Genomic DNA, 19,840 nt, shown 5'->3' with positions numbered 1-19,840 from the left:
TCAAGTGTGCTAAAGTGGCCTCTTCCTTGCACATATGGAATAGTCCAGAAGCAGCCTTCACAAATGAGTATTGCATTGCTTTATAACCGTTTGGCCTGCATGAGCAGTCTTCTCCAGTCTTGATCTCATTGACTATCATGCCATTACAAGTGGTAAAGATGATCCAGTGAATCAGCCAGTACATGAGACCATTATATACAATTCACCCAGGATTCATCTGAAATCTGACCTGACCTAACCTTCTGGCTAACCAAATTAATAAATGCCATGTTAACCCAAGGCTCATTACCCAGCTTGCTCAAAAAGGCTGATATCAAACCCATCCTACATAAAATGGTGCTGTTCTTAAAATAATCAACAACTATCACCCAGTCTCTGGAATCCACTTTCTTATCTAAGGTGGTGGAAAAAGTAGTTTACCTCCAACTCTTAGATTTCCTAGAGAAGTACAATATATCAATACCAATCTGGTTCAGGAAAGGTCATGGAACAGAATTGGTTCTGTTGGCTATCAAAACAGAATCCACCTCCCTGCAGATCAAGGTGGTGACTCCCTCATTGTCTTACTTGATCTCTCAACCCCCTTCAATACAGTTGATCACTTTCTCTTGATCCAGCACCCAACAGGCATTGGCATCGATGGCACTGCCCTAAAGTGGTTTGAATCATTCCTTGCCAACAGAACATAATCAGGTACATGGTCAAACAAACCATCCTGCCCTAGAGAGCTCACCTGTGGAGTGCCTCAGGGCTCAGTCCTCTCCTCGATACTTTTCAACCTCTACATGTGTCCTATCTGCGACCTCATTCAGTCCTTCAATATCGGGTGCCACCTATTTGTGGATGATATCCAGCTCTGCAACAAAATGGGATCTGACCAAACTTTTATCCATTACCAATCTTAATAACTGTATTACAGCAGTAGCCCAGTGGCTTAGCAAACACAAATTCAGACTAAACCCATCTAAACTGGAACTCCCCTGGCTCAATCGCCAAGGACACCCCACTACAAACGCTTCCCTCAGTAGCAGGATCACTTTACATCCTAAGGAGTCAGTACAAGCCTAGGCGTTCAACTTGACTAAAACCTCACATTGGAACCCCACATTTCAAAAGTGGTAAAGTCTTTCTTCATGTATCTACATCAGATCTGCCAACAATGTAATTTCCTTAATAAACACAATTTTGCTACTGTAAACCATACATTAATCTCACCAGCCGAATTGATTATTGCAATTCCCTATAAAACAGAGGGGTAGATTTTCAAAGGGGTACGCGCGTACCCCCCGAAAACCTACCCCAAACCCTGCCTGCGCGCGCCGAGCAAGCCCCAGGACGCGTGCCGGGGGGCGTGGAGGGGGGCATGGCGGTCGTGATGCGGCGTTTCGGGAGCGTGGCGCGGGTGATGCGACGTTTTGGGGGTGGCGCCGCGGGCGTGGTTTCGGCCCGGGGGCGTTCCGGGGGCGTGGCTGCACCCTCCGGAACAGCCCCCGTGTCGGGTGATGGTGCGCCAGCAGCCCGCTGGCGCTCGCAGATTTACGTCTGCCTCCAGCAGGCGGAAATCCGGCGATAAAGGTAGGGGGGGTTTAGATAGGGCCGGGGGGGTGGGTAAGGGGAGGGCGAAAGAAAGTTCCCTCCGAGGCCGTTCCGATTTCGGAGCGGCCTCGGAGGGAACGGAGGCAGGCTGCGCAGCTCGGTGTGCGCAGGCTGCCCAAAATTGGCAGCCTTGCACGCCGATCCCGGATTTTAAATGGATACGCGTGGCTACGCGCGTATCTATTGAAATCCCGCGTACTCTTGTTCGCACTAAATTATAAAATCTACCCCTCAGTCTCACAATACAGTCACAGCGCCTCCAGTTCCTACAAAGTACTGCTGAGAGAAATTTTGTAGCTGCATCAGCAATTGATCATATCAGTCCTATTCTACATCATCTTGGCTCCCAGTAGAAAGCAGGATACAATTTAAAACCCTCTGCTTTGTCTTCAAATGCTTGAATACACAAGCCCCCCAAATACCTCTCCCCACTTTTCCGCTTACACCTCCTCATGGGAACTCTGGTCTGCTGAAATGGCTCTTCTTTCTCTCCTCCTCTGACCGCTGCCAGATTGTCCTGCACAAACTTTGTGACTTCAGCTGTTCTGCACCAAAAATTTGGAACAAAATACCACTAACCCTGCGCCTGGCGCCATGCTACCTTAAGTTCAGGAAAAAAGCTAAGGCATAGCTTTTCAGCCAGGCCTTCCACTAAGATCTAGATCTCTGGCCCTGAACTACTCACAAGGGTCTGTGTTATACTCAACAGGGACACAATTGGGTCTTGAAACTATTCACAAATGGGATTTCCTACATTGGATCCCAGTGATACATTAATTGCTAATTCTGATTTGACTGTAATGCTTCCGTTCATTTAAATTTGTTGTAATCTATCTTGAGTCCAGCTTTGGAAAAAGGCAGAATATCAAATAAATGTTCATTAATAAATAAATAAATACAAGGTGGTCACCAGCTGGTGTAGAGTATAAAACCAAGTTGTGTAGCCTGCATGCATTCAACAAAGCTGTTCTTGGGATGGAAACAACTTTACTACCCCTCCGGACACTAAAGGCTGGTTCTGTTCAGGAACTTGTTGCTTATATGAGGCAGTGTGTCCAGTACAGTGTGCATACTTTGCAATGAATACATTACTCCAGTGCGTCACTACAACAGTTCTTACTCTTGGCCCTTATTCTTTCCTCACCCATCGCTTACATCAGTGGTCCCCAACCCTGTCCTGGGGGCCCACCAGCCAGTCGGGTTTTCAGGATATCCACAATGAATATGCATGAGAGAAAATTTGCATGTTATGGAGGCAGTGCATTCAAATTTTCTCTCATGCCATATTCATTGTGAATATCCTGAAAACCCGACTGGCTGGTGGGCCCCCAGGGCAGGGTTGGGGACCACTGTCTTACATAACTTGGGCATGCTGTACCCTCTGCCTGTACCACCCTCCCCTCCCCCTTTAAGCTCACTGCTCTGCTTCTTTTGGCCTGTTCTGTTCCAAAATGGTGCCACCCACCCCTTTCCTGCCCTGTTTCTAGGTCCCTTGGAACTCCCTGCTGCTGCCTCTGGGATTGGTCACTTTTTGATGCCCTGGACCCTATCCTGCCTAGTGTTGAAACCCACCCACTCCTTCTCACCTTTCCCCCTCACTTATGTTCCTGGATGGAAGCCCCTGCTAATATGGCCTGTGCTCCCCTATGGTGGATGGGCTGTGTATCTCCTCTTCTCTCTTCCCTCAACTTCTTTGACCAAGTGCATAGCAAGGGAGCACAGGTCTGGCTGCTTCAGTTTCAGTACTTCCTGGGACTGAAGTATGAGTCGGTTTCTGCTTTTCTGCTATTTTTTGGGAACTAAAACAGTCAACATCTTTTGCTGCACTTCTCCTTTTGTATTTGTGTTCTGAAATAGATGGATTTTGTGGTAAAAGAAACAAAAATTAAAAATAGGCTTGTGGTTATTGCAGCCACAGTCAGCCAATGTGTGTGTGGCAAATCAACTTTGCGAAGTGCCCTGTTCTAAATTGTTGAGCCGTGTAAACCTCCCTTTGTGGGGCAGAAAAATTGCTGCAGCTGAAAGCTTGCATGGAAATGATCAGCCCTGTTAGACAATGGGAGCGTCTCTCCGTCATGGAGGGGGGAGAGCAGTGTGGCGTATAAAAGAGGTCATTGGGAAACTGGCGTACTAGTTTGAGGATCTGTTCTGCATGTTGTACTTCCCATGGGCCCTTTTCCTTTGTTACAGGATGATCATCTGCACTGAAGAGTTACCAGCAGACTCCATTTTATTTTTCAGGGCAGGCTGATCCCATCCAGGTTTTTACCTTATTGCATGCAATGGATGTGATTCCGATTTCCCTAAGACAGTGGCCTTCACTGTTATTCTTTAAGTAGGGGCTACTTTGGATCCAACGGAGCTGGAGTGGAGGCGGGTCGGGGGTACCTGTCCAATGCTGTAGCCAAACCAGAGCAAGGGGGAGGGTGGAAGCCAGTGTTGAAGCTGTCCGGGGGGGGGGGGGGGTGTCCCCCTTATTTATTTATTTTATTTATTTTTAATTTTTATATACCGAAGTTCTTGTGAGAATTACAAATCACTCCGGTTTACAAAAAACGATGAACTGCCCAACTGAGAAAGGGGGGCTTTACATGGAACCATAGAACAGATGGAACAATATAACCGGATGTCAATTTAACATAGTAATAAATAAATATAATATAATATATACAATTAAACTATTTAACATAGAAATAGTGACATGTTAAAGCTATAATATAAATACAATAAAAAATAAAAATATGGTGAACTTTTGGACTAAAAGATTGATAGAACAGTTGCAGAGTCCTGATAGTAGGACTTGGTGATGTGTCCATAATTTGCGGATACCTAATATTTAGGAAGTCCTCCCGTCTAAGTAGCATTGAGAGTCTGGGAAGGCTTGTTGGAAAAGATATAAGGACCTTATATCTTTTCCTGGAGGTTGGGGGCACTCCTGATGCCCCCGCTGGATTTGGTGCCCAGGCAAGTGGTGGTAAGATGCAGGGCCTGTGCTCGTGTACTTGGCTGCTGGATGTAAGCCACAGAGAAGGTGAGAAGGCTGGTGGAAAACAGTGGGAGCATGGTCATTAGGCTCCCACTCCTGTGAGGCCAGCGGTGGAAGAGTCAGCAGGCTAGTCAGGGGCACTTGGCGCAGAGGGAGCGCTGGCATTTGGTCGCCACTGCAGAAGACCGAGTCAGCTGCAGGTGTGGCATTGGGCTGGTGGCAGAGTCGAGTAGGAGTTGGGCAGTAGTTGGAGGAGCAGCGGGAGTTCTGCCATTAGGTTCTTGCTATAGAAGAAATTATCCAGCAGTGCAGGACAGAGGTCCCAAGGATGTGAAAGGTGGTTAGGAAGTGCACCTGTAAAACCCAGAAGTGAGGTCCACCATTGCGGGGCCAAACGAGGATGCAGAGATAAGTCGTGGTAAGCAGCAGGAAGCACTGGGGCTGCTCCCACTGCTGCTGAAATAGTCCTGGGATGTTTGAGAGACTGAGGAGAAAATGTGAACCAGGAGGCAGGAGCCACAGGAATTTGCTGGAACTGCCAAGGGCCTTACCTTGAAGAACACTGCCCTGAGAATAAGGGGACTGCCATTTCCATGCATGCACTGGGGAATAACCAGAACTGGATCAACCCAAGTGTTCATCCTAAGGCTAAAACTGGCACAGCATCGACTTTCCTGAAAGAAAATGGAGCCAGTTGATAACCCCAACTACACTTGCTAATCCTCAAGACATTTCCCATACTACTTACTTCTGTATAGGTCATGTAGGTTTTTGGTGCTTTGAGGTTTCCAGACAAGTTGGATCCTTTCCACTAGGTTGAACAGTCTGTACATAATGTTTTCCTTTGCACGATGCATGCTTGGCTTAACATAGTGCAATGATTATTGGTTCCATGGTATGGTGAGACCAGCCTATGGAGACTAAACAGAAAAGTGAACATGAGAATAGCGATCTTGCTTAATTCACAGCGAGGCGCCGCTATGTGCAGCAGTGACCAAAAATCAAATAGAATGCTAGGATTATTAGGAAAGGGATGGGGAATAAAACAGAGAATATCATAATGCCTCTGCCTCACTCCATGGAGAAACCTCATCTTGAGTATTGTGTGCAGTTCTGGTCACCACATCTCAAAAAAGATATAGCAGAATTAGAAAAGAGAAGGGTGACCAAAATGATAAAGGGGATGGAACGATTCCTCTGAGGAAAGGCCTAAGAGGTTAGGACTCTTCAACTTGGAGAAGAGATGGCTGAGGGGAGATATGAAAGAGGTACTTAAAATAATGAGTGGAAAGGAATGTGTAAACGTTAATTGGTTGTTTACTCTTTCAGAAAGTACAAACACTGGGACACAATGAAGTTACTGGGTAATACATTTAAAACTAATAAGAGAAAATATTTGTTTACTCAATGCATAATTTCGCTCTGGAATTTGTTGCCAGAGGATGTAGTAAAAGCAGTTGGTGTAGCTGGGTTTAAAAAAAGGTTTAGATAAGTTCCTAGAGAAAAAGTCCATAAACTATTAAGATGGACTTGGGGAAATCCACGGCTAATCCCTGGGATGAGCAGCATAGAAACATAGAAAGGATGGCAGAAAAGGACCAAATGATCCATCCAGTCTGCCCAGTGAGCTTATGATAAAATCTGTAGCGCCTTATAGGTTACCCCATGCTTATCAGTTTCCCACACCGTAAAAGTCAGGGCCTTTGTTGGTTGCTGTTTATTTTATTTTATTTATTTTGTTTTAGATTTTTATATTGCGCTTTTCGGCACTTCAAAGTATACATCAAAGCGGATTATATTCAGGTACTATAGGTATTTCCCTATCCCCACAGGGCTTACACTCTAATTTTGTACCTAAATCCAATTCCCTGTTTTGCCTTGCCATTGAAACAGAAAGCAATATTTGAGTTGCATCAACAGTATCAAGGCTTATTGATTAAGGGTAGTATCTGCCGCATCAGCAAGTTACCCCCATACTTGTTTCCCCAGGCTGTAAAAGTTGGGGCCCTCTTTGGTTGCTGTAAGAATTCAGTTCCCCTTTTCCCCCTGCCAGTGAAGCAGAGAGCAATGCTGGAGTTGCATCAACAGTGTGAAGGCTTATTGGTTAAGGGGAGTAACTGCCGCACCAGCAAGTTACTCCTTGCACTCTTTTCTTCATTTCCATCCTTTAGCATTAGGAATACACAATATTTATCACACGCCCTTTTGAATTCATCAATGTTTTGGTTTTCACCACCTCCTCCGGAAGGACATTTCAGGCATCCACCACCCTTTCCAGGAAGAAATATTTTCTAACGTTGGTTCTGAGACGTGCTCCCTGGAGTTTCATTTTGTGACCCCTAGTTCTACTGATTTCTTTTCAACGGAAAAGGTTTGACGTTTGTAGATCATTAAAACCTTTCAGGTCTCTGAAGGTCTATATTGTATCTCCTCTGTGCCTCCTCTCTTCCAGAGTATACATATTCATATCCTTCAGTCTCTCCCCATAGGTTTTCTGATACTGATCCCTCACCATTTTGGTAGCCCTTCTCTGGAACCACCTCCATCCGGTCTCTATCCCTTTTGAGATAAGGACTCCAGAACTGAACACAAGACTCCAGGTGAGGCCTCACCTGCACAAGGGCATCACCACCTCCATTTTCTTACTGGTTATTCCTCTCTCTATGCAGCCCAGCATTCTTCTCGCTTTAGGTATTGCCTTGTCATATTGCTTTGCCATCTTCAGATCACCAGAGACTATCACCCCAAGAACCTGCTCTTGGTCTGTGCACATCAGCCTCCGCTCCTCCCCCCTCCAGGCCCCCCCAACATCACATACAGCTCTTTTGGATTACCACATCCCAGATGCATGACTCTGCATGAAATCTGTTGACCTTATGGGATCCTGCCAGGTACTTGTGACCTGGATTGGCCACTATTGGAAATGGGATACTGGGTTTGATAGACAACTATGTGTTTCAGCAGGTCCTACTGTGGCTTTCTGCATTCCAGGAGAAGCATTTTGCAGTGGCCTTGATATCCATCTGCAGCCTAAAAGCTTAATGGTCATTTTTTTGGGATATATTGCTACTACTACTTTATTTATTTATTTATTTCTAAAGCACTATAAGATGTACATAACGCTAACCGGATGCACATAAAAACAGTCCTTGCTCAATGGAGCTTATAGTCTAGCCAAGACAAACATATGAAAAGCAAGAGATTATAGGAAATGTATTTATTGTAGAAACGTAGTTAAGATTTAAAAGCAGCCTCAAAAATGTGAGTTTATAGTCTGGATTTGAATATGGCCAGAGACTGAGCATGATGCATCAACTCAGGAAGTCTATTCCAGGCATATGGCACAGAAAGGTGGTTAGGAGTTAACGGCGGAAGAGAAGGGCACAATAAGAGTGACTTGCCTGATGTAGGGCATTCACGAGAAGTGGTGTAGGGAAAGAGAGAGTGAAGATAGGTAATGAGGAGCTGCAGAGTGAATGCATTTATGGGTGAGTAAGAGAACGTTGAACTGTGTGCAGATGCAGATAGACACAAGGAATGGTGACATTACCAAGATCACTCAGAGATTAGACAGAGAAAATTGGAACCTAGAGAGCTCTGAATGCCAAATCAGTGCTATGCATCTGTGAATTTGTTTCAAAAGATTTTAAATTTTCTTTTATAAATCTGGGTTTTATCTAATAATACAATGGAGCTGAGCATGGGACAAGTACCTGTGCTGTATTGTGTGTGTTCTGTTTTTCCTCTTAGGATAGATTTCTTACTTGGCTCATCTGTTCTGTGTATTCTCAATTTGCAAGCCTTAGATGGGGGCCATCTCTCATTTGGTTTCTTGTAACAACCGCAAAGTGTTGCTCATCTTCCCTTCTGACAGGTTTGAAGCTTCAAGACTTCATGGTGGAGAATGAGAGCTTCTCAGGGTACCTCCAGCACAACCTCTCCTTGCCACGCCGTGCTGTAGATGAGATAATGAATGCGGATGTTCACCTGGAACGGGTAAGACCAGCATTCTGATACCTGCTGAAATAGGGTTGCATTACCTATAGAAGAGATATTTCCAGGAAAATGCATTTGGGGTGAGAGGAGAATTTGTTTTCCTTGTGCTCATGGAAGGTGCCGATTTCTGAACTGTTTTATCCAAAGAACGGGTACAGCAGCGGTATGGGGCTTCTTCAGGTTTTCCTGCCAGTGTGTCTGAACCCTGTTTTGGAGACATAGGATTGAGGGCAAGTGTGTGGTGCTGCCTTGGTGTAAGGCAGAAGTGAGAGCTGGAAGAAAGTGAGGGTGTTAGGGAGACAGACTACCAGTAGAAGAAAGATGATGATGCCTTTATGCAGGTATTTTCCATCTTTATAAGAATATCCAGCCAAGCTCACAACATATTCCCTAGGACCCCAAACATGTGAAAGCACTATCTGGGAAATAAACTTTCCTAGAAAGTGCCAACAGTGGACGAGGACAACTCTCATCACATTTTCATTTGGTATCCTGGTAAATCTGTTACTTCCAGGGCCTACAATTCATTGTCCCCAGTTCTTCCAGGAAAGAGCTGCCTGCAAACTACAGTAGATACAAAATGCGGCCGCTTGGTTGGTTGCTGGTTGTGGTTATAGGGAGGAGATCACCCCGTTCTTAAAGTGCTTCATCGGCTTGCAGGTTGTCATTGTGTCCAGTTCAAACTGTTGACCTTGTCTTTTTAAACCTCAGAATGATTTTAGTCTGGATTATTTTGAAATGTTGTTTGTCTTGTGTTCTGCCAAGGAGATCTGTTTATGCATCCCTTCCTTGTCTATTATGTGATTACCTAGAACAAGGGATCGGATGTTCTCGTGTACAATCCGTAAATTGTGGAACTTGCTTCTAATAGAAGCCAAATCTAAAAGAAATATTATAATCGTTAGATGCCTTCTAAAAAGCTGGCTTTACAAGTAAGCAGGTTTACTGATGAATATAAGGACAGCTTTGCTTTTAACAGGTGGTCGTTTTTGAGATGCATCTTTTATTTTAGCTTCAAGTCCTGCTATTTGTGCCAGGCTGGATATTCAAAGCGCGTTCAGCACTATTTAGTCGGACAAGCGGGACTTTTGCGGCTAAGTAGCGGCTGCTGAATATTACGCTCAGCGGCTGCTGCTTAGGCACATAAGTCCCCTATATGGCTAAAAGTTGCATGCACAAAACATAGGTGGATCAGGGGTGGAGCGAGTTAGACGTATAACTTATATGCCTAACTACCGATATTCGGAGTTAGACGTATAAGTGTATGTCTAAGTTTAGATGTGCCATAGAGCAGGTCTAAACTTAGCCAGGTACATTTATCCGGTGAAGGGCACACAGGTACGCATATATTCATCGGCTTTGCCGTGCCGCTGAATATACATCATAACCTAGCTGGATAAGTTCTAACCTGCTACGTTGCTTACAAGGCCAGCTTTGAATATTGGGACGACTATTTTTATGCCTATATATATTCAGCGATTGATATTGTACTTCAGTATTATTTTAGTGCTACTTTATGCTGGGTTTTTTTTTTGGAGAGAAGTTCGACTCTGCTGGGTCTTTTCTATTTATTTGAGTTCATGTTTTTAATGCTTCTGTGTTTTTGCTTTATTTTGTTACTCCGTTTTTTAATTCACTGTCGTACAAGCCATCATGTTGTTAAGGTGTTATACGGTGTCATTCCCTGCTTTGCGCACTCTGTAGAAGAGGCGGGCTAGAAACGTGACTGAATAAATAAGTCAAACCGTGTGACTTGTGATGGATGTTTCTCCCAGGTCATGGTGTCCGGGCACCAGATAAGGCTGAGGAATCTGTGCAACAACTCAAGACTGGCCGAGTTTGTCACCATCCACAACAAGGCGGTGGCTGTGCTCAGCGAGGCCGCCATTTGTGCCATGCCTGCGGAGCGGCTCAACGAGGTCGAGCGAGAATTCCACTCCAACCTGTATTTCCTGAGACCCATTAAGGTAGGGGGATGAATGCTTGTGCAAAGACAACAAAATGCTAATGTAAACACCAGCTTTGTGCTCTTACATATGGATGATCCTAAATTTTGCTGGTGTAAACTTCTTGAAACCTTGAGATAGAGGCGCACGAGAACTCAAAACCTGTGTGGGTGCTGGATGCAGTCGATACAGCAGACCAAACAATCAGGCAGATTTGAATTGGTAAATTCCCCTTTTAGCCTCATTAACGGGCCGATACAGTAAAATTGCCACTCTCCTGTGCGTGCGAATCAGTATTTCAATTTATTAAAATTAGGGCCGGCGGTAAAAAGAGGCGCTAGGGACACTAGCGCGTCCCTAGCGCCTCTTTTCGGACAGGAGCGGCGGCTGTCAGCGGGTTTGACAGCCGACGCTCAATTTTGCTGGCGTCGGTTCTCGAGCCCGCTGACAGCCACGGGTTCGGAAACCGGACGCTGGCAAAATTGAGCGTCCGGTTTTCAACCCGCGAGCTGCGGGCTTAACTTTCGGGACCTCCGACTTAATATCGCCATGATATTAAGTCGGAGGGTGCACAGAAAAGCAGTCCAAAACGCGCGTCCAATTGCGGGTTAACAGTGCGCTCCACCGTACTGTATCGGCCTGAGAGTTGCTAAGCGAGGGTGTTCTTTGTAATCTCAGTGTGAAGGGAGGCAGCTGGCATGGGAAGAGAGGGAACATATTCAACATGGATAACAAGAAATAAGCCATTGATTGACTGGAGATCAAATATACCATCCCCTGGTATACCTGCAATGTGCACCACAGGTAGTCCCACAGTATGGGAATTACTTCACTACAATGGAAAAGAGTGGGTGGGAAAGTGGGAGAGCTAAGCAGCATGCTTGCTTAGATTATAATGTGCATGGGTGTCCTGTCTTCCCAGCAGCGATCAGATAGCTCATAGTACTGTGGACATCTAAGATTTCATGAGTCTCGCTGTGTGATTGATGAAGAGACATCAGGTGCTTGGCCTTATGCTAGCCTCCCTGACATTAAACTTCAGACCAGAATCTCAAACACTGGAATCAAATTACCCCTCAGCCCAGTAGTTAAGGGTAAGTGTCCTCTTGCTGTGTAACACTCACCTTAACCTTTCCAGGAGTGACTCTGCATTCGCTAGATCCAACACGAATGAAAGGAAGGGAAATACTGAGGAGAGGAATGCAGATGTTTGCAGATGAGGGAGATTGGAAGGAGGCAGAAGAGGCCATTAATACAGTTTTTCTCAGGGAGAAGTTTATGGAGAAATGTTGGAAGGGGGGACTGGGTTTAATTCTGCTTTGGGGATGTGGATAATTTTCCTGAGAGAATTATTGTTCAATATTATGATCTCCTCCTTTCTCAGAAAAATGGCTGGATTTTTGGCTGGTCTACCCTATGTGCTGTGGGCTGTCTGGATAAGTTATCCGGATAAACTTGTGTGGATGACTTAAGTGGGATATTCACTGGTGTGGCTATGCTGCTGAATATACCCAGAGAAACCCAAAGTTATCCAGTATGTTTATCCAGATAACTTTAGGACTGCCTCAAGGCATGACCAAAGTTACACGGATAACTCCGAATATTGCAGTTATCCAGGTAGGTTATCTGGCTATTTTTGGCCTGCCCCAGAATGCTCCCGGAGTGCCTTTGAGTTATCTGGGTGCATTTGTTCCATGGATAAATTGGACTCTGTCAGTATGGCGGGATTTTCAAATCCCTTCGTTTGTCCAGCTAAGTCTCGAAACTTAGACGAACCGTCGCAGTATCGACCTCATATTGTCTAGGTCAAACAAAGATGCAGACTTTGGGGAACAAAAAGAACAAACTAACCATCTAACAAGTTTTGCATTGATTCTGAGTGGGAGAAAATATTGAAACAGTTTTTCCGGCTAGGTTTGGGACTTAGCCAGACCAACCACAGCTTTTAAATTTCCCACCATTCTGAACCTATGTGACTTATCCCACTAACTGTTTAGCTGGATAAAGTCCCTCTAGATATTTGTTTGGGATTAACATAAGAACATAAGAACATAAGAAAATGCCATACTGGGTCAGACCAAGGGTCCATCAAGCCCAGCATCCTGTTTCCAACAGTGGCCAATCCAGGCCATAAGAACCTGGCAAGTACCCAAAAACTAAGTCTATTCCATGTAACCATTGCTAATGGCAGTGGCTATTCTCTAAGTGAACTTAATAGCAGGTAATGGACTTCTCCTCCAAGAACTTATCCAATCCTTTTTTAAACACAGCTATACTAACTGCACGAACCACATTCTCTGGCAACAAATTCCAGAGTTTAATTGTGCGTTGAGTAAAAAAGAACTTTCTCCGATTAGTTTTAAATGTGCCCCATGCTAACTTCATGGAGTGTCCCCTAGTCCTTCTACTATCCGAAAGAGTAAATAACCGATTCACATCTACCCGTTCTAGACCTCTCATGATTTTAAACACCTCTATCATATCCCCCCTCAGTCGTCTCTTCTCCAAGCTGAAAAGTCCTAACCTCTTTAGTCTTTCCTCATAGGGGAGTTGTTCCATTCCCCTTATCATTTTGGTAGCCCTTCTCTGTACCTTCTCCATCGCAATTATATCTTTTTTGAGATGCGGCGACCAGAATTGTACACAGTATTCAAGGTGCGGTCTCACCATGGAGCGATACAGAGGCATTATGACATTTTCCGTTTTATTCATCATTCCTTTTCTAATAATTCCCAACATTCTGTTTGCTTTTTTGACTGCCGCAGCACACTGAACCGACGATTTCAATGTGTTATCCACTATGACACCTAGATCTCTTTCTTGGGTTGTAGCACCTAATATGGAACCCAACATCGTGTAATTATAGCATGGGTTATTTTTCCCTATATGCATCACCTTGCACTTATCCACATTAAATTTCATCTGCCATTTGGATGCCCAATTTTCCAGTCTCACAAGGTCTTCCTGCAATTTATCACAATCTGCTTGTGATTTAACTACTTCACAATTTTGTGTCATCTGCAAATTTGATTGGAATATGTAACATTTCAAAAACAAAATCATGTTTTTTTTTCAGGAAGTGTTGCCAAAATAAGTTGTGGGGGGGGGGGGGTGCGAAAGAAATTAGGTGAATGAAGGAGAGTGAGAGGGAAGACTTGGTTGATGATAGTGAGAAGGTTGGGAGAAAGGAAGGGTTGAGGAATAAATAGGGGGTGGGGATGGGTTTTTATATTGCTTTAATAATGGAAATTAGTTTTTGGTTTTCTAGGTATAATATTTGATTGTAATCCACTTTGAGATTTTCGGGAACTCACAGTTGGATTGTAAATAAACTTCCTTGGCTTCCTTGAGGATGCCAGAGCATTCCGAGGGATGAGCATGGTGATCCCCCTTGGTTTCAGGTCCCGAGGATCAGGTGAGTTGGAGCTGCATTAAGTGATTCATGTTTCAGGACATTCCAGGATTGGAAAACCCAGGACTGGCTCAGCTGCTTCTCGTAACTGGGAACCAGGCGCCCTCGCCCAGGTGTGTGTTCACACTGCGATTCGCGGGCTTCTCCACTTGAGTGGATCGACTTTTATTCCAAATGTGCAGCACCGTCATGAGAGCACCAGCAACCGACCAAGGGCTGGAGTGTGATAATGCTGTGGCATTCTTCCTATAATGAGGCAATATCAGTTGATGGCCAATCCTTTTACGTTCTGTTTGATTCCCCTTCTATGGCTAAAATGAGGCCAGAACTAACTTTGCTAAGCAAGGATTCCTTGAAAGCGCCTGCAGGCAGTGTAAACTCTGTAACCCAAGGCTGCAAGGCACATGACCTGGGTCTGAGCACAAAAGTCCACTTCTTCGACTGAAAATGTCAAAGGCTGTGCCTTGTTTTCATCTGGCCGGGGGGGGGGGGGGGGGGGGCACTGAAGCCCGTGAAGTGACATACCGAGACTTCATGCAGCAAGGGTGAGAGTGAATTATTCCCAGAACCGGTGACCCCAGATCTGAAAAGATTTGGAAATGGCTGGCTTGGTGACTAAACCGTTGTGATCTCAAGTAACACAGCCGGAAATAAAAATGCAAAACAGAATCTCTGAAATGTTGTTGAACAATGAAGCTGGTTGAGTTCTCAGCAACGAAACATCAGCACTCTGAAGGCTGACTTCTTGTTAAGTGCTGTGAAGGCACTTAGTGGTGTGGCAAGCAGTCATAACCGTTCTACTGCTTGCATGGCTTATTCTCCCTTTTAAGCACAAACACATGAACCTCACACTAGAACAAAAACCACTGAAGAGCCGCATGATCTTTGATTTATACGGGTGAAAGGTTCTCATGATTGCTGGGGGGAAAAATAGAGTTCTAATGTTCAAAATGAGGTGGAAAAATGGGGGACTGTGGCAGGGAGTATACCTGTTCCATTTCAGGGCTATATCTTTATCTGGATAGTGCTCAATATCAGCAACTAAAATTACACCTCGCTCGTGGAATGCCCCATCACCACTTTTTTTTTTTTTTTTTAATCTGGCGCCCGTCATGTTTTACCTGGACAACATTTAAATGGAGAGCAGGGAGGAAGTTCTGAAATGAAAGATTTGTGTGGGTATCTCCCAAAGGTACCCACACATATCTTTTCAATATGGACCTCTGTGTCTTTATCCTTTACTCCTCTGAAGGTGTCAGACCACGGTGCGGTCTGGCGTCCTTTAGGCCTTTTGAAAAGTTCTTATTCAAACCAGTGTATGGAGATTTTCCTTCTATGAAGGAGGTTAATTTACAGGGGACCAGAGACAGAATACTTGAACAACCAAGTAAAAATGCATAGCTCTCCCTGAGAGCAGTAGCTATACAGGGCTAATTCCCTCTGCCTGACAAGGGACCAAGCTAGGCCCGTTTGCCCCACAGTCAGAATGCGTCACAGATTCTTCCCATAGCTTTTTACCTTGGTCTTCATCGCTCCTAGATCTGCCAGGGGCAGGAGAGGTTTGGAGTCCCGACCTTTCTTCTTCAGACTCCCAACTCCCAGGGCCCTTTGCTTTAAGAAAGAAATCTCCCCACTGTCCTGGAAGTTTCTTAGTGCACCCCCTGCTTTCCTGGCTGGCTGTCTCCTAAGGTTTGGAGTATTGGCTTTCCCTGCCGGTCTCTTCTTGTATGGGACATAGATTCCATGACCGTTCCCCAGCTGTCTCTGCCGCTTCTTATCCCCAGGCTGCTCTAGGAGCTCTCACTGGCCCGAGGGCTGTAGGACCACACCCTCAGAGTCACTCGTTGGCTGGAAGGGACTATTTTTTTCACCTCCTTGGGCCTGAGTCCACCACTTGCGTGATGTACCCAGGTCTGGCCCACCCCAATGGATAGGGAATTTGAACCTGGGCGCTTCACACCTCAGTACACAGTGTTATGCCCTGAGCCAAAGGGTCAGCAAGAGGGACTCGTGGTCCAGGGGCAGCTGTGCAGAGATGATCATTACAAGCTTTCAGCTTTGCTAGCCTGTCTCTCCTCTAGTCATAACTCTCCATCCCTTGACTCCTGGTACCCTGGGGCACAGAAAGTGATTGTAATTCCCTGGTCTATAATGAGATGGATGGCATTTTGTCATCATAACTGCATGACCTCAGGTATTGAATAAAACATAAATTCCATTTGGATTGTGTCAGAAAGTAAAGTCGTCTTTAGAAAAAAAGATTTTTCTTTTCATAATTTCTAATACAATTTTGCAGCCCAGTTATGTTCTTTGTAATGCTGGGTTTCAAAGACCCATGATCTCATGCTGAGGACTTTTAATTGTTAGGCAATAATAGCTGAGAAGCCTCGTGCGTAAGCTGCTTGGGACTGCGGTTTAGGAAATCCTTAGTCTAAGGGTGCTGTCTTTTTGTCTGTATAAAAGCGTGACCTTGACTAAGAAGCAACTACAGCAACTTTAGACAGCAAATGCTGGCATGGCCACTGTGACAGCACTTTACTGAAATAGGAGGAGAATTACAATATCCTCCAACATAACAGTGTCACATAGACTATGATGGAAAATAAGGATAGTAAGGCCCCAATTTCCATTCTGTTGCAATACTGTACACCCCACCTGATCTCGGCCTTCACCTTAACTTTTTTGCGGGTAGAGGGTCCTCTGTGCTTATTCCCCTGCTTCCTTGTGTTCCGTTACTGCTTTTGCCTCTGCCGCCTGACCCCTGTGCAAAGCATCTTACCTCTCTTATCAGGAAGAAGTCTTTTCGGAGGTTGCTCCTGAATCTACCACCTCTGTCATGATCTCTTATTCTAGATTAAGAAAATGTTTTCTGCTTGGGCATTATTTATGCCCCCGAGATCTTTGGATGTCTCTCCTTTCCTTTGGTGTGAACATGTTTAGGTCCTTACGTCTCGATTCATAAGGCTTATGGGGCAGAACCGGAACCATTTTGGTAACCCTTTTCTAGACCTCCTCTACTATGTTTACATCCTTTATGGAGGTACGGCTCGCAGAACTATAATTAGAAACAAAAGTGTGCCGCAGGCTTACACTAATGGGACTTTTTATTATCTCCTAGTAATCTATAGTGGGGCCTGTGATTACACAGCTGGGCCCTTCTTGGGTAATGATTTTGGCTCTTTAGCAAACCTCTGCAGCTCTGCGGTCATCCAGGCTGTAGCCATTGCTGGCCCAGATGATCATATGGCCAGGTAACAACAGGGACCCTCTGTGAGGCAAAGGCAAGGGGTACCAAATGTGCAGGAGAGTTGCGACCCATGCTGGCTGCTGCAGCTGTGAGCGAACACTGTAAACTGGGAAGATCTGATTGGGTTCTGAATGCTGGAGGTCCACATGTGGAAGGAATAGTGCTGGATCGCAGGACACGACCTCCACACTATGGAAACGTCTTGGGCCCTTCCAGCTCTGAGCCGCACTGTGTTGCTTCTGGATAGGCTGGTGCGGCAGTTGCTTTGGGAAGGCAAGTTAAAGAATCCAGAACTATGAATGGAAAAGGACCATTTTGTTGCTGGAAGTAACTCATAGTGGAGAGCTTCAGTTTTCAGTGCTAAAATAGGGAAAGGGGGTTCATTGTCATTGAGAATGTCATAAATGTGTTTTTGCATAGATTGTGATTGTTCTAATGAAGTTTGCTCTTTTTATGTGTTCATTTAGATACAGAAAGGAATTTTTTCCAAGCATATCCCAGTCCAGGAGTTGAAAGAGGCCATTGAGACTTTATTGAAGAGTCTAGATGAACTCATTGATGAGGTAGGTTACTCTTTTTACCATGAGTGGGATCTTCCTACCCGTTTCTGTGGGATTTTGCTGGTTCAAAATCTATGAAACATGTACTTGGCTTCGCCAAGCATTGCAGGAAACCTGCTTCTTTTTCATTGCATACACTTTGATGCTAGATTTTGACTCAAAAATGTTATATTGAAAATTAGTTGGTAAGGAAAAAGCAGGGGATTTAGCCTTCCCCTGGATGATTAATATGGTGCGGATAGTTTTTCAAATTATGCAGAATCCAAATAAGCATTTTTGCCTGACTTTGCTTGTGAAGAAGGGACAGGCATTTTGGGGACAATAACCAAGACAGTCACCAAGTAACCCACTGTCATTTTTGTACCGTGTGTCCTATGTTCCCATATTGTGCAATCTCTAGCCCTTTTTAATGCTGGGCCAAAGTATACTCCATTTGAGGGAACAGAAACGAAAAGGAAAAAGCCAGGAAGGCTGCCCATTATTGGAATGAGCTCTGGGGGAGTCCAGCAATAGTATTTTCCTACATGTTGTGGACTCTGGGCTAGGCTCGCTCCCTCTGTGCATTCGCTCTGCAGAGTAACCAGAGAATGCATGCGCGTCAACATCATCTGGAGCAATCCCTCGCAGGGTCTGGTTTTGCTCCTGAATGAGTTAGTGCAACCTAATTTAATGGCACAAGTAGGCATCAGCTGCCGTTTGTGTACACGCTCTTCCATACCTGGACTGGTTACTGAAGCGCTCATGTCTGGATCAGTTGCTGTGGCTTCTTTTCAAACAAGGGAAGCTGCTAGCAGGGACAAATCCACGTTTAATCACGGAGCAGTGAAAAGCTCAGGAGCTAGAAGCAAATAATGCCTGCAGTAACTAGTGCCGGAGTAGAGTCTGTGGGGGCTGATGCAATATCATGTGCGGTAAAACGGGCGCCCGGTTATCTAATGCATGCACAGCCACCTCCCCTGGGCGCCCGATGCTGTATTATAATGAGATGTCGTGCGAAAAAGGACGCGCTAGGGAGAAATTGTGCATCCCTAACACGCTAGAGCATCGGGCGCCCAGGAGCTGTGGATGTGCGTGCTTCGGGAAAATGGGTTATCAATCCGCGCGTCCGTTTTCTTGGCCCGCAGTTGATTTACAGCACGCTATACGTGCACATTAGCATCGCCGTAGAGCGTGTCTATTGTGCGTGTGTGCGTTGTACACCCAGAAATCTTTCTTTTGTTATCAGCCCCATTACATTTTCCTTTAATTTTCATTGACACAAGAGGTGGATCTTAGTTTTGCAAGGATAGTAAGAAGGAGGAACCAATGAGAGCAGTATTTTTGTATATTTGGGTTTTTTTTCATGTGTCCTTGGCTCACGGTGTGACTTAATGCCAGCTCCGGGTGTGTTGGGTGACCGGCATTTTTCTACATTGGTGGGTAATAGCTAATAACCTCATCTACATGGCATGTACATGTGATGAGCGCTATTAGCTATGTGTTTGTTTGGACTTGCATTTTGGATGATGCTAATCCCCTTTTTCAATTAGGTGTTAGTCTAGTGCAGTCAAAACATGTGTCCGACTGTGTCTTTACCTGAGCGCACTTTATTGCATCGGCCCCTGTGTGTGAAACTGATAAAAGGGGTATTGAGTTGTCAGTGAGTCTTAGGATGGATTTTTTTTTCAGCTTGATTGTTAAGTGTTTTAGTTTTCTAAGGTTCATGAAACTGGTTATTAAGGAAGAGCCATGAATGTTAAACACCGCCCCCCCCCCCCCCCCCAAAAAAAGAAAAATGAAGCTCTGAAGATATGTGCCATCACCAGCGGTGCGTTTGGTGACATTTGCAATGGATCTCGTCAATGTGAGTCTGCTGTATCCTGTAGTAGCTTTTGGTCATTTTAGTCTTGGTGTCAAGAATGCAGGACCATAACCATTGTTAAGTCCAGCGTTCATTTGAAAACTAACTGGGAAAAAAACCCAACACTATTTTTGTGCCCTTTCAAGAGTTGTATAAATACTGTAGATAAATTCCACAAATATATGAAAGCTATATCTAAAGGTTTTAGGATAAAGAGCAAAATAAATGGTGTTGCGAAGGGGTAATGGGGATGAGCT

At 44.9% G+C, this 19,840-nt stretch overlaps 1 protein-coding gene across 2 annotated transcripts in view; it reads left to right on the top strand.

Moving 5' to 3' along the window:
- Window positions 1-19,840, top strand: part of ABCA1 (ATP binding cassette subfamily A member 1) — a 212,039-nt gene that overhangs the window by 60,102 nt on the left and 132,097 nt on the right. For both annotated transcript variants that reach the window (XM_029604407.1, XM_029604396.1), the window contains exons 6-8: window positions 8,457-8,578; window positions 10,354-10,545; window positions 17,651-17,746. In XM_029604407.1, coding sequence (XP_029460267.1) covers window positions 8,457-8,578; window positions 10,354-10,545; window positions 17,651-17,746 — 410 coding nt within the window. The remainder of the gene's footprint in view (window positions 1-8,456; window positions 8,579-10,353; window positions 10,546-17,650; window positions 17,747-19,840) is intronic.

The sequence above is a fragment of the Rhinatrema bivittatum genome, chromosome 1, assembly GCF_901001135.1.
Source record: "Rhinatrema bivittatum chromosome 1, aRhiBiv1.1, whole genome shotgun sequence".
Lineage (NCBI taxonomy): Eukaryota > Metazoa > Chordata > Amphibia > Gymnophiona > Rhinatrematidae > Rhinatrema > Rhinatrema bivittatum.
Note: the sequence above shows the minus strand (reverse complement) of the source record. Positions and strands in the feature narration are given on the sequence as shown.